The sequence below is a fragment of the Rattus norvegicus genome, chromosome 11 (assembly GCF_036323735.1).
Source record: "Rattus norvegicus strain BN/NHsdMcwi chromosome 11, GRCr8, whole genome shotgun sequence".
Lineage (NCBI taxonomy): Eukaryota > Metazoa > Chordata > Mammalia > Rodentia > Muridae > Rattus > Rattus norvegicus.
The window spans coordinates 79,871,915-79,887,533 of NC_086029.1; the positions used below are offsets into that span (position 1 = coordinate 79,871,915).

Consider the following 15,619-nt stretch of genomic DNA (forward strand, 5'->3'; position numbering starts at 1 on the left):
AGGAACCTTATATTATTCACACAATAATGGTAACCTTGTTCGACACATACATTTTTTAATAAATATCAAATTCAGTCAGGTATGTTTAGGTCACTAAAACAAAAATTTCCATTAAAGATTTAAAATTTGCTTAAAACTCTAGGAATTGTTTCAGGGCCAACCCATCCACTTTAGATAGGGTTAACTTGTTGACCTATAAATCCAGACCTGTGCTAAGGGATGTATAGCATTTGTGCCACTTAATATCTTTGGAAGCTGAGTGTGTGCACACATACATGATTTTGTGTGTGTGTGTGTGTGTGTGTGTGTGTGTGTGTGTGTGTTGCAAAGGCCTTTCTTAATCTCTGCAATTCTTTGAAAGCAATACCAAGCCAAGGCTTTTGCTTCTCTGCAGTTATGAGCAATCCTCATAGGCCTATGTTCTTACATCATTTCGTCACACTGGTTCATCCTCGGGACATACTGTACCATCTCTCTTCTCTGCTCATTTGTTTCACATATTCTGGGGCAGCCTGGACAGCAGCCACGCTGAGTGACAACCATACACGACTTCAGAACCGAGGACAGCGGCACGTCTGCCTGGGAAAGGGAGGGTGCTTCGGTTTGCAAAGGTTCCTGGAACTGCTGTAGGCTTGGATCTGTTCCTTCTTGCCTGCTTCTGCCTCCCCTGCCTTTGAACTTACTTAATACTGTGACCCTTCGGTCCAGTCTGTGCTGGTATATTCTGCTGCCATTTCTTCCACTCATGGGACATAATACAGGAGCATGGAGGAAACTGAAACAGTGGAGGTGGGGCAAGGAGAAACTCTGGGCTGAGCACTGGGACGGCTCTGTGGTGTTCCCATGAGGGTCTCTTGCCTTGATCTGCCCCGATGGCTGATGGGCTGCTGTCATTTATTGGTTTTTGTTTTGTTTTCTTTGCTACTATGTGCGTTGCGTCCACATTTCAGGACACAGGACATGGACAGGAAGAGAGTGTGGAGAGGCACGGGGCCATTTCAGGTTGTGATGTCTGACTGAGCACCCTCTGTTATGACATAGTTGAGGCTTGCTTTTAGTGTCAGTAACTGTTATTTTTCTGAGGAGGTGGAGGGTAACCAAGACTGAGAGTCCTAAGGAGCAAAGCAAGCCCTTTACATGCCTAAACCGTGACAGCCTGGTCCTTTCAGCTCTCTATAAATATAATAGCAAATCTATTGCTAATATCCAGTAGCTGTCCTCGTGCTCAGTGTTGCTTGGAGGTCTCATGCAGGAAGATTGTTCAGTGATACAAAAAAGATGATAAGTATTTGATCCTCTCCGGTCCCACCATGTAGTATGAACACCTTATGTAACCTGATATTTAGAGTACAGGGGAAAGTGGTATATGGACAGACGCACTTCTGAAGTGGTCACATTGTGTTGTTTGTGTTACACTGAAGGATGCCAAATTCTCAGGAGCAGGAGGGAGAGTGGGCTCGTGTGAATTGCATTTGAGGTCTCAACTCCAGATACGATTAAGTCCTGTGAAGAATAAACAGAAGCAGTTTGCTCATTAGCTGGGCTTAGGGAGGTGTTACCCCATGTTTAAAGTGCTAATGATTAGTGATCTTTAATAGAGCTAATTTAGCGGTGGTGAGTATTACACATTTTCGCTTTTCAAAAGTAGCCCATTAGCCAGGCCTTTATATCTAATATTGACTTTAAAAGTTAAGGTTGAAATTGGCTACAATTAGAGTCCACCCGGAAGCACGGGAGGAGGAGAAAGATGAAGGTGGGAGTAGGAATCAGCAGAAAGGGTGCACAGGAGGAAGAGGAACAGCATTTGGTGCCACGGTGTGGAAGTCCTCTGTGGCTCTGTGGGTCTGCAGGGCTCAGTCCCTGAAGCTAAGCCCCAGCTGTTCCAGGCACTGAACCTCAGTGAGCACATGGCCTTGCCCTCAGGAATCTTGCTAGGGTCTAGTGAAGGAGGGCAGATGTGGCAGTGGACAGGGAGGAATGACCTGCATGAGACAGGAGGAGCCGGACCAGCATGGTGTAGTGGAAAGTTAGAGTAGGTGCCCAGGCCAGGCATGAGCACATCAGTGGGCAGAAAGTGCTCCTCACATTCAAGGATTCCCGAGTTAGGCAAAGATAAACACCGCCTTTCCTTTTCATAAATTCTGCACACACTGGTTATCTCCCCTAGTCCCTGGCTACTGCTTCTCGTTGTATAGGCCTGGCCACTTGGTTTAGGAAAACAGTATTTAGACACTGCCAGAAGAAGATCCCTGTGTTTTCCTTTCTGTGAACACTGAAAGCACTCTAGCAGAGGACCCTGAATGACTTTTGCTTAGGAGTTCCATGGCCAGAGAGGAGAATTCTGCCACATGGTTTCCCTTCATACCTGCAGGGTATGGAGACAAGGTGCTCGGGACCATTTGATTATTTGTGGGTGGTGAGGATGAGGAAAATGGCTGGGCTTTACTCACATGCATTTCCAGGCTGGGGAGAGGCTTGTGGGGCCCCATGCTGTGCCGTGTTCTCCTATTGACTTGAATCTGCCCTCTCCCTCTCTGCCAGATGAACGTCTCTCAGCACATACTTCCTGCCTCGGTGGTAGTTGTTTTAAGGGGAGCTCCAAGAAATATATTTATATTTGCTGGGGTTTTCCAACGGGCCATTTCCTCAGTAGCTCATTCACATCTGTAAGGAGCACAAAAAAAAAAAAAAGACTCACTTGTTCCATTTCCGCACAGGCGTGTGTGTTGTTCTTTTCAGCTCTCTTTTTCTTGTCACCCCCATTTCTGCTGCCTCCCCTTTCTTTTCTTATGTTAACTCAGGAAAGAGGAGAACAGGGGGGCTGGAGATCTTACCTCTACCACTAATAGGCTCTCTGCCAACCCTGGCCTCCACTACAGAAAACGTCTTCTCCTAAGCCATCTAGTCACTGCAGGAGAGACCACGTAAGTCTCGTTCACTTGTGATTCAGTTCTGTTAAGCATCTTCACAGAGCCTCACAGAAACCACCGCCTGGCCTGGCTGGCTCCTGCAACTGACTCAGAACAAATGTCCTTCTGGGCTCTCTTTGAACTCAGGGGAAGATCAGCAGAGACTGCTACCATCAGCAGCCTTGTGTCTGAATCCCTCCTGGCCTCAACTACAGATCAGGAGTGACTGGAGGTTGACGTCAGAGCCTACTGGGCACAGCCCTGCTCTGAGCCACAGCTTTCCTCTGGGAGCATCCGAACTCTACTTTCTCTCCATGATCTCCTCTTTGATGCATCCCAACCCAACTCTCTACCTCCCAAAGGCAGAATCCTCTGGGGAGCAGCTTCTGGGATTCAAACCACAGCGCTCCCTGCTTTGCCTGCTGTACCCTCCACTCTGTTTTCCTCTTCAGCAGGTAAATGCTACACATCCATGGCACAACGCCTAGGCCCCTTCCTATCCATCTTCTGCCCTTCCCTTATTCAAAACCTGGTCCAGATGCTCTCCTGGAGGAGCCTGTCCTGCCCATCCACGTCCAGCTCACCACTGAACTTACTGAACATGTGTGTGTTCAGGAACATGCGCGTGATCAGTTCGTCCTGATACCTCCGGAGTCTCCTGTATGTGACAGTGGTTGAGGAACAATGAGATGACAAGGGCTTTTCTCTGGAGATGTCAGGATACGTTAACAGGTGTGAAAAGAAAAACGCACCAATGCCATCCAACAATGATAAGGAACAACTGGGGACAGCTGAACTTGATGGAGATCTCAGGGAAGCCACCCAGAAATGATGGATTTGAGGGAGATTTAGGATGTAGAGTCAACATGATTGAATGCCCAAACTGGAAAGTGTGGTGGAGAGATGAATGTCTAGGATGACATCATGTTTCTGTTCCGGCACCTCAGTGACAGGCAATGCCCATTGCAGGCAGAGTTGTTACTGGAGAGATGACACCCAGCATTGGGATAGCACACATACCATGTGGCTAGGTGGAGAGTAAGGGGGAGGGCTGAAGTTCTGTATCAGAATCTCAGGATCTTGACTTTTATTCAGTCTGCTAGATACCCAATATTAGGAGAAAGTGAACACTAGGTATTCTGGGCTACGAGTTACCAGAGGGCAGAACATGGGTCTTCCCCTCACTGGGAGTTTCATAAAATGAGTACCATGTACTCATGGGTATGGAGCTCTCTTGTTGTCACGTTTCCTTCTCCTGTTTCCTGTCCAGCATTGCTTGGTGTTCGAGGTTTTGTAGGTCGGGCATCAGCTGGGATAGAGAGACAGAAATTGGCTCTCCTGTCTTCTGGGAACATCTCAAAGATGGTGATTTGGTCTGCAAATATGATTACTGAAGAGTTCAGATCTCAGAAAATAAGAAACTATTCTTGTTGTGAAATGAAGTCATTTATCGGATGAGGGAATGGGTTAAGGTACCACATTCTGAGTGTTGAATAGCCATAGTTTATAAACATTCATGCTGCCCCAAAACAAGACAGGGTCCAGTCTCAATGGCCTGGAAGATGAATTTTTAATACACCTCTCCTGGATAACCTTTATTACAGCATGGAACATAAGTGATGGATTGCAGCTAAGACCTGAATATTTGAAACCCTGGACAAGGAGAGGAATCTTTTCATGGTGGGACAAAGCAGGCTTGGAGCCGATAATAAAACCTTGATTAGACTAGGGTGAGGGTAATTTCTCTGACACTCTCTTTCCTCACAATGGGTAATTAGAGACACCTGGGTTCTGTTTCTAATGCAGTGTTTGACTCTATAGGTCTTAAATAGGAACTGGGATCCTGAGTTTCTAGCAAGCTCTAGGTGGTAGGTGACAGCCATTACTTTGAAGAGCAAGACTATGAGGCTAGCTATTAGGAATCATTTCAAAGTGACACCAAGTCACCAATTTACATTCTGCAAAAAATAAATGTTCTTGCTACTGAGCCCCTAAGAACTCTTAGCCAACACTGTTTTGAGTGAGATTTTGATGTTTCCGTCTTCCCAGGATCATTCGAAAATGAGTCCTCATTCATGTATTTATTATGCACTAGGTAAGCCTTGTATTAGACTGAGGTAGCACCAAGCCCAGTAAGAACTGGATTTTGCTCTCAGGGACTTCCAAGCAGAGATAGACAGGTATGCCAGTAGGAAAACGGGTTGTTATCAGAGACACGATGTCACCTGCACAGAATACAACGGAATGCAATGGAGAAGAGGCGAGGAGTATTGGGACGTTTGTCGTTTTAGTGGAGGGCTCTGGCCCACTTGAAGCAATGTTGGGATGCTTACACGCTCGTCCTTAAATAAGTGCAAATTGTGGAACTGTGACTGAAATCCAAAAGGAAATAGAGAGCCGTCCATGGGTTTCTGGCAGCTCACACCTTTGAACACTCACCAAATGCTCAACCAGTCATTGGTTTCTGTGTGTGTTTCACTCAGGATTGCTCTCTGAAGATTGGCATGGAGCCCAAGCACTCTGCTTCCTTAAGGGAATCACTGCTTTCCCAGACCCAAGAACCCATAGGCAGGGCCCATGGCACGAGGCCCAGCTTGCTCTTCCTTAGGACTAGAAGTGCAGAGTGGATGCCAGAGTGAGGCCCTGTTGGTGCTTCACATATGAGAAGCAGTGAGGAGGAAAATGTGATGAGAACCAGGCAGCAATGGGAGCATGTTGTTTGAGGTTCAGGGCAATGAGGAACAGACACAGGGCTGGGAAGAAACCTGAACCGGAGGGTCTTGGGAAGATGGTGGTGGCATTTTTTTTTACTTCCTTAATAAATGCAGAGCATTTCAACTTTGCTAATTAACAGAACAGCAGGCTTGTAATTCTGACAGCAGCAGGACATGAATGCGGTGGGCTTAGCACTGAAAGCTAGCCAGGCATGCCTTTGTCCTTAGGAGAAAGCACAACACCCACATTGAGTCAGGTCCACAAGAGTTCCTGCTGACTTTTGTTTTTCCTCGTAGGGGAAAGGAGGAGTTAAGGGCTTTTACTTCTCAGGCCTTCTATAAGGTAGTGAGGGATGCACTGTTTCAGCAGGCTTCCTTAAGGAAAAGACCAGTCTGCTATTGATCTAGTGTTCACAGCCTAATAATGCTATTGGATACCCTTTGTGTCAGAAAGAGCAGTTGCATGCAAGCCGCCTCCTGCAAGGTATGTGTACTTATAGAAGTTCTGTCATTTTTTCTTCCATTTCGGCAACTGGTCTACCTGCAAAAAAAAAAAAAAAGTCCCAGTAGTGGTCCCAAGAAAGAATGGTCTGGGAAGCCAGGGGAGTTGGTTCTAGTTTTTACAAGCATGCTGAGACTGAATGAAGAATTTGCTTCCAATGCATCCTTTCAAAACACGTTGGTCTAACAGTGAGAGGACTGTGAAGTTTAAGATTGTGTTGATAAGTATGGAGAACTTAGGCTTGGGTCATTAGAGCTGAGAGACACCAGAGATCATCTACCAGGACCACCAGTGCTTATGTGACAGGTGATGCCACTGGCCTCATGCAACTCATTTTAGGAAGGGCTAACTGGTTATTATTCTTTAGTTATTTATTCTTTGACCATTTACCAGGAGTCTACAGGATGTGTAGTAAAAACATATCCCAATTTCATTGGTCCTGTTCGAGTTAGCAGTCAATAAACTTACCCTTTATTATGTATTCTAACAGCTGGCTTCACAAGGTCCCTGGAGGAATTGATGCACGGGCTCTTCAGCCAGTGCAAATAAGTTTTATATGCAAGGTCACCAATTTCCGAGCCCCTAGGCTAATTAGTTTAGCTCTACTTGGCTTTACATAATACACGTATTGTTGAAAAGTTATTTGTAATTCAATTTTGGCAAATGAAAAACTAATTTAAACCACTAAGGGAACTTTTACTTTAAAAGACCCCCAAGCATATGTTTTTATAATGTAAAAAATCTTGTTGCTACTATTGGAAATGATTACTTCCTAGTAATGGATTTAGTGAGTCTGGGTACTTTGGGAGTGCTTGTGGTGGGCACACAAGTCAGGCATATAGCCCAGCAGTCATCAGAACTGACTGGGAGGCCTCTAGCCAAGGAAGCAGAAGCCTGAGAATCAAGGAAGAGGGCAGCTCAAGACTGACATTTTCCAGAGCCTGTGATCTGGTACTTTATGGAGGACTTGCTGGCCATCCTCCAGATCCTGAGAAGGAAGATATATGGAAAGATGAGACTAGGGCCTCCATCTCTGAAGATGAGAATGGGTTGGATATAACATACCCAATCATTTTACTAAGTTACCAAGGCTGGCTTTGAACTTGCAACCCTTCTGCCTTGACTTCCTGAATAGCCGGGTTTATGGGCCTGGCACCACCAGGCCTGCCTTACTTTGAACTTGTAAATAACCTAGAAAAAGGGGTTGGGGATTTAGCTCAGTGGTAGAACGCTTGCCTAGCAAGCACAAGGCCCTGGGTTCAGTCCCCAGCTCCGGGGGAAAAAAAGAAAAAAAAAAGAAAAAAAATAACCTAGAAAAAGATGGGAGAAAATTCATTTTTATATAGAAATTAAGTGTGCATACTTATGTAAGCAGAGTATTTAAAAACTGAGAACAATGTATTTCACTTGTAAAAACAAGCTGTCTTGATACTATGTCATTTTCCACAAACAGTTCCAGAGTTAAAGATAGTTGAGAAGTTAAAAATGTTTCCTTGCTGTGCGAGGAAGAAAACAGAGCAAAGCGAAGCAAGTAATAGGAACTATTAGTGAATGCTGTAATAACTGTTGCTAATTAGTCTCTTTCATGAGATGTAATCGTCTTTGGTGTGGGAGATGAGGCTTGAGCCTGCCTATCTGAAGAGACTAAAGGCAGAGCTAGAAAACAAGGTGGTGTCTTTGAAGTCAGAATTCTTCTTCCTTATCTTTCTTCCTCTCTCACTGCAGCTCAGTGAGAGCTACTCTCTACTACTCTACATCATAAATTGTGTGTCAACTTCTGAAGAGACTTAATTGCCGAACAAAAGGTTCACTGCATCAGGGGAACATAAATGAGAAGAAAGAAATGAAATAGTCTGGCACTGGAGTGTGACTGGGGTTGGATTATGATCTCTGACCTTGGGTCCTGGCGTTTTGTGACACATCTCTTCTCTTCCTTGGTTGGTTGTGCACAGGGCATGAAATTTCCCCTTCCCTGGGCCAGTGAGCTAATTCCTGGACTGTTGGTAAAATTCACGTGATGCTGAGAGCCTGAGAGATGGAGCCTACCCAGCATGCCACTCTTCTTTGTAGATTACAGACTTGGCCTCACAGCATGTGGGTTGTAGTTCGTGGTCCCTGGCTCTATTGTACTGAGCTGATAGCACTGCTTGTCTTATGAGCTCCATCGTGTGATGTCTTGATGATAATACACAAAGAGGCCCCCAGTTACAACCCCAAGGCTATGAGTGTGGGCAGTTCCCTTTCAGAGTTCTGTATGGCACTGGATTAATTGCCAGGGTTACAGTGGTCCAGCCTGAGGTCTCCTGTATGGGTGAAAGTTGGTTCTCCCTTCCTGTGCTCCTCATACTGGGCTGGGTTGGCATATGCTTCTGGGACTACAGTTTCTCTAGATGAACCTTTCTTATCCGGTTTTGGGGAACTCTGGTGTCTGCCTCCACCCCTCTGATAGGAACTTGGTTAGACCCAGGAAAGTACTTTACAGTCACGAAGCAAGACTTAAACAATCAGACGGAGAACGTGCACTTTCTTAGGAGATTGAGGCCTGATGGTGATGTGAGAACGGGCATGGGTTTCGGTTCTCATGATCGACTTGGCCTCTGGCTAACAGATTCTTGGTTATTTTCACATTTGTAGGATGAAATCTAGCAGCTTATCCGCAAGAAGCTGTCATTCAGAGTTCTGTAAACTACTTTATCTGAACTAACTCACTGTATCCCATGCAATCTGTGTGTGACACTGCTAGGCACTAGAGGTCCAAATGTGCTTTAAAACATCCTGCCATTTTGAAGTTGCTCAGCCACCGCAGGGCTGCCTGTGTTGTCACTGGGGCATGGAGTTTTGTGCTCAGTGGGAGTGATGTGAACTGTTCTCTCCTGAAAAGGGCCAAGAAAAGAGAAGAAGGTTTTAACTCCATCACAATGGGGACTCTCCCTGTGTTAGGCTGGACTGCAGACCTGCATGAGCCTAGACGATGGATCTGGGAGGCTGAGGTGGGGTCTTGTGGCCTAGCTGATATGTAGCTGACATCTTTATTTTCTTTCTGTTTGGTTGTCCTACAGGATCTTTTCGGAATGATGGTTTGAAAGCTTCTGATGTCCTTCCTATCCTAAAGGAGAAAGTGGCCTTTGTGTCTGGTGAGTATGCATCTTTATAGTAGACCCAAAAAAGGGTGTGTGTCTGTGTGTGTGTGTGTGTGTGTGTGTGTGTGTGTCTGTGTAGTCTGTGTGTATCTGTGTGTGTGTGTCTGTATGTGTGCCTGTGTGGTATGTCTGTGTCTGTGTGTATGTCCATGTGTGTGTCTATGTGTGTGTATGTCTGTGTCTGTGTGTATCTGTGTATGTGTCTGTATGTGTGCCTATGTGGTGTGTCTGTGTCTGTATGTGTGCCTGTGTGGTGTGTCTGTGTTTGTGTGTGTGTCCGTGTGTGTGTCTATGTGTATGTATGTCTGTGTCTGTGTGTGTGTCTGTGTAGTCTGTGTGTGTGTCTGTATGTGTGCCTATGTGGTGTGTCTGTGTTTGTGTGTGTGTCCGTGTATATGTGTGTCTGTGTATGTATATCTGTGTCTGTGTCTGTGTGTGTATATGTCTGTGTGTGTATGTGTGTGTCTGTGTGTGTGTCTGTGTGTGTGTCTGTTTGTGTCTGTGTGTGTCCGTGCATGGGTGTCTGTGTGTCTATGTCTGTGTTTCTGCGTGTGTGTGTCTGTGTGTATGTATGTCTGTGTGTGTGTCTGTTTGTGTTTGTGTGTGTGTCTGTGTCTGTGTGTGTGTGTCTGTTTGTGTCTGTGTGTGTGTCCGTGCGTGGGTGTCTGTGTGTCTGTGTCTGTGTTTCTGCGTGTGCGTGTATGTGTCTGTGTGTTCACTCACTGTCCTTTATGAGAGGAGACACGTTAGCAGTTAGGTTCGTAGTGGCTGCTTCATCCCTCCAGTGACAGGCAGAGGAAAGGGGACCCTGACCTTACCTGGAGACTCCGGAGGACACTTGCAGCAATAGGCAGGTCCAGACACAGCTCACAACCCTGCAGCCTGACTTGCTCTCTCTGGGGGGGCCACCGGGGCACCCTGAGAGGTTCCAGTAGGAGGAGTGTATCTACCTCACGTGTTCCCCAGGGTTTCATGTTGTTTCTTAGTGGGTCCACAAACAGGAGGGGGTTTTGTTGTTTGTTTGTTTTGTTGTGGTTGTTGTTTGTGGGCATTGTTTGGTTTTGTTGTTGTTGCTTGGTTTGGATTCTCGTTTGCTTTCTTAGCAAATGGAAACAAAAGTGTCTGTATTCTCAAGTTTTGTTCCTGGTTTGTTTTATTTGTTTTGTGAACTCCCAAATATTTATTCCTCATGGCACTCCCAGCCTATCCTATGCACCTGGGCCTCTCGACATCTCATTTGGTATTAGGGATCTTCAGCCTTCTGGCCAGCTACACTTCTTGTAAACAGTTCACTTGGACCCAGCCACACATGCTTTATTAGGTAGAGTGTATATTTCCCATGATGTCACACACTTGGTGACTGAATTGGATTCCTTCTTGGTCAGAACTTGGCAGATCCTGATCCTGGGCTGGGTGCTGACAGTAGGAGCTATACAGAGAGTAACTATGGTGTACACCTTGTAGACAGAGCCTTTGTTTCTTAGGTTTTTTGGTCTGAATGACTAGCCGTGGAGCCATGGGCTGTGAGTGAGCTTGCTTCCGTAGTAGGGTAACTCACTCCATAGGCCCTGCTGGCTCAGCTCATGTACAGCAACTACCACAGAAGGAAAGGAGAGGAGGGGAGGTCCTCTGTAGGAAGGGAAACCATATTTGAGCTGTCTCTGCCTTACCAGAGAAGGGAGAACAGCAAGTCTGTGTGGCATGGGAGGTGAGGCAGACATGTGCTAGGTACACAGGAACCTTTGTAAGATACTGTGTGTATTCTGTAACAGTGGGTGGACTGGTATTCTCTCGCAATTGTTGCTGTTGAAACAACTGAGATCCAGAGGCTGCCTTGCCCTGTTTGTGTCATGGGGTGAGCCCTTCGTCACTAAAGATTTAGAGGCATAGTAGAACAGCCTTGCGGTGTGATTCTAGCACAGAGGCATGTATGTGACAAAGTAAACTAGGATTTGCAGTGCCTACTGAACTCTGAAAAGACCCCGTAGGGACGTCCTGGTGGCCTCTGTGCATCCATTTGCCTTGGGCCCCACAGTCTTGATCCCTAGAACAGGTTTACAGTCCACTTCCTTCTGTTGTATGGCCCTTTGTTAAGATGGCGGTGTCAGTGTCATTCCTATCCCTTGGATGTCCTGCTGATGCCTCTGTTAATCTCATGACAGATGTTTTCCTTCCCAATCTTTCTCATACCTGCCAGCTTGAGCCTCTCCTCTCCTTCACAAGCTATATTCCACTCCCCCTCCTCCAGAAGCTCTTTTAGACCTAGCCTATCTTTTCTGACACCATCTTGTTCTGCATCCATTCAGGGACTATGAAGACAGATATAATATGTTCTGATATGGGGACCCTTGTTTCATTGTTAGTGGCTTGCTTTCCTATGTAGGTCAATTGGATGTGAATGGGGACAAGTCAGGCCTAGGACAGAGGTAGGGCATTGACCTTATTGAACTCATGGAGGTCGTTTGCCAGAAAGGCAGTCAGGGATAAGGAAGGTAGGAACTGGCAGTGTGCCGCTCACTGCTATACTCTGGAATGAGCCAAGCCTGACTCATCTATGCTTGCCCGGTCAGGAGCTTCTAAGCTTAGGGAACATTGCCCTCAGTGCCTGGGAAGGACACTGAAGGTGATTGGGAGATAATGATTGACTACATTCCAAGAAAGAAAGCAGAAACTGATTTCCCTATTCTATACACGCCGAGTCAGGAAACACAACACAAAAATAGAATCAAGCAGAGAAATCCTGAGTTAAATAATGCAGTGTGGCAGACACATTTCATTCTGAGAGCAAAGCCAGGAGCATGGTAGGCAGAGAAACGGACCATTTGCTGCACCCGCCCTCCTCTGCCAGCATCTTGCCTCTGCCCAGGTAAAATAAAGCATGTTACCATGACAACGGACATCTGGAATAGTCTGGGACAGCCCAACCACTTCTGCAGGCGGGCATGTGGGTGTGTGACAGTGGCTGTTTCTGTCCCTTGGTGCCTCTGTTGTCTTAGTCCTGCTCCATTGTGTTCTATGGTTCGCAGCCCCGGGGTTCTGGCCTCCCACTCACAGCACCCCATCCCTTCTTTCTGCCTAGCCCTCCTACATGGGACCCACTATATCCCTAGGATCCTCACACGCTTACACCCTGCCTCTGGCCACCTTCTGGTGATACCTCGATGCTACTGGGGACAACCTTTTGTACTCTGGGCCTCAGGGTTTCAGAGTATGTTCCTTAGATGATCTTTGAAACTGAGGAGAGAAGTTTGGGGATGGCTGAATCTTAAAGTCCTCCCACCCTCGACTTGGACCATCCATCAAAGCATGTTAACATTTAACTCTGTAAAAATCCTACAATAACCAACTTTCTCTAGTCTAACGTGGCATTTCCAACTACAAAATAACCTTATTCCCTTTGAGGGGGGAAAAAAAAAACTCCTGTGAATCCGTTAAAACCGTGCAGAGAGCTGTGCTATTGTTATGTGAATCCAACTTTCCGTACGCTTCCTGAGATCTGTCTCCCTCCTACGCCACATCCATCTGCTGCCCGAACTGGAGCTTGCTGCCTCCCGAGAGTGTGAGGCCTCCCTACTTTTAGTCAATGAAACATCAACGTCTCTCACTTTGGGCCTTCCTCCTTCCTCAGCCCTTGCTTTCCTGTCTACACAGAAGGAGAGCGGTTGGCATTTCTAGAAGGCACAACCCCCTCCCATTCCCCACATCCTTATCCTGTAGCTCCTACCACCGAAGCCTTGCACAGGTAGCTAAAGGCCGAGAACTTGCTGCACAAGTCGTTGGTTCTATTAAAGACGTGCATCTGTGATGCTTGTAATATGTCCGTGTTTCCTCTCTCATATGTTCAGCAACCTTGGGGTGCCATGCTCCATCTCTGCTGATCTCCTCAGGCCAATAGTGTGTTGGTTATTATCAGTGATCCGCCTTAGTGGATAGTCAGCCTCTGGACACCAGGGTCTTAAGTCTGTTTCTCCTGTGGTCAGCCATGATTTTGACCTCTGATATATCATCTGTAGCCTTGTTCTCCTGCCTTTGACATGTTTGGTTGACAGGATAGATGGCAGAGGGCCCATCCTCTTGGGATCGCCTGGTGTAGCAGAGCAGACCTCACCCTCCCCTGCTCCTCCTAGGCACATTCTTCCCCAGATCTACTCTGCCATCACAGAATGGGGCCCGGACAGACGCTGTCTCTCAGCATCTATCTTTGAAGCCCTTTTTGTCCCCATTCCTATGGAATGGTTTCTACTGGCAATGGTTGTGTGGCCTTGACCTCATTAGCCTACCTTGGCCTTGACAGGTGGTGTCGGTCTCTCATTTTGCTCTGAGGCAGGCTGAGCTAGCCTCCTCCGTGACTTTATTTTCTTCTCCCTCCTGGGTTCTGCAACGTGCCTTAGAAAGACTATCATCTGAGTGCTGGGTCCTTCGTCTTGTACCCTGTGAGGCCTCATGCCATCCATTGACCCGGCTTCCCAGCGTAATGCTGCTCTTCCTCTGCACTTCCTCCTCTTCTTTACTCTGGGATTTTGTTTTCCATTCTGAAAAAGACAAGTTCGACGCCGCCTCCCTTTCTGGCCTCTTGATCCACACAAGAGAGACACCTTTGGAGACAAAAGAGGCAATTTCCCACCTTTGAAGGCTCCTTACATACTCAGAACCTTACTTCGTGCTGTGCGTGGTTCTGTAACTCTTATCAATCACTCTCTCTGCTCGCCCTCTGCCCATGCAAGTCTCTGTTCCTCAGGGTCCCCTAGCCCTAGATATATGGTTATCCATGGAAGGTCAAAGAGAAAGTTAGCAGTTGTGACAGACAGATACAACACACACATACACACACACACACACACACACACACACACACACACACACACACACACACAAATGCTTACAGTGTTGAGATCAACGCTAGCAGAGAAGGATGTCTGAGAGCCTCCAGTTTCTGAGAATTTGTCTGTCTAACCCTTCTGTTTCCTTGAATCACAGTTGGGAGATAAGGACTCTCTCCTCCCAAGGCAGATGATATGAAGGTGGTTGTCGATGCAGAAAGCCAGGACTGAGAATATGAAAGGTCTAGAGTTGGAAAGTCTGTGGCTCATCTCTGTATCTGCACAAAGCCTCTGGAGAGGGAACTAGATGCTGATCATGCTTGGTGGTTTGATTTTGTTTAATCCTCTCTCGCCTGCAGCCTCCCCAGTCATCTTTGTGTGGTGTGGTGTGACTTGTTGTGGTGTGGCATGGTGTGTGTGTGTGTGTGTGTGTGTGTGTGTGTGTGTGTATGATTGCATGTGTGAATACATGAATGTGAGAATGCATGTATGTGTTTCCTCAATTACTCTCCACCTTGTTTTTTGAGACATGGGCCTTTATCTCAGCTAGCTCACTGACTGGCTACACTAGCTAGCCATCAAACATCTGCCTTTCTCTGTCTCTCAAGTGCTAAGGTCATAGATATACAACGTCATGTCCCAATTTTATGTGGGTGCTGGGGAATGTAATCTTAAGTCTTCACCTGTGTACAGTGGGTACTTTTTTCATGGAGTCACCTACCCGGTGTCCTTCCTCTGCAGCCTCCTCCTCCTTGGTGGTATTCTGGATTCACTGTTTACCACCACCTCCCCACCCTCACCCCCCTCACACACACACACTCAACACCTGTGTGCTCTATGATCAGAGGGAAGCATTCTGCCTGAGCTCACACAGAGGGGTCCTGGTCTGCTCAGTCATGTAGGAGATAGTGAGCTAACATAGACTTCTTCCTAGGGTTGCTAAGGTACTACGCCTATGTGCCCCCTATCTTTCTCCCATTAAATCCCCTTTTGGTGTGCACCATGGAGATGACGTGGCTTCTTGAGATGCACTGTGACCATTATACAGAGATGGGTGGCCATCCAACAACCCCTGAGAAACTTGGTCTGCTATGTAATTTTAGTGTCTGTTAATGAATGAATTTTAACATCATAAGAGCAGAGAAAGAGCGTGGAAAGCAGAGGATATAGCCATGGCTACCTCAAATCCTGTCCTAGTAAAACAGTGGCCGCCATCTTGGTTCACTCCTCCCAGCTATTTTTTTTTTTTACATACAGTTTTTAGTAAGACCCTAAGCATGCATGCTTCTAATGAGATTGATGTGCTTCTTCATTGGATGTGATGCTTGGCACCTCAGGCAACCAGTGGGTAGAGCTGGCCTCTGGGCTATGTAGAGAGTCCTCAGTGTTATCTTACTGAGTCTGTAAACCTCCTGGCAGTGCTGTCCAGAGGGATGGTCTGAGGCCTCTCTTGTCATCAGCTCCTGGAGAATAATCCCACACCACTGGAGTCTGCAAAGAGAAGTGGCTGGGGGTTGAATTTCCAAGGCAAAGC

General features: G+C 46.7%; 1 protein-coding gene across 35 annotated transcripts in view; it reads left to right on the forward strand.

Moving 5' to 3' along the window:
* Positions 1-15,619, forward strand: part of Kalrn (kalirin, RhoGEF kinase) — a 605,866-nt gene that overhangs the window by 168,570 nt on the left and 421,677 nt on the right. For all 35 annotated transcript variants that reach the window (XM_039088642.2, XM_039088658.2, XM_039088661.2 and 32 more), the window contains 1 exon segment: positions 9,185-9,259. In XM_039088642.2, the coding sequence (XP_038944570.1) occupies positions 9,185-9,259 (75 nt within the window).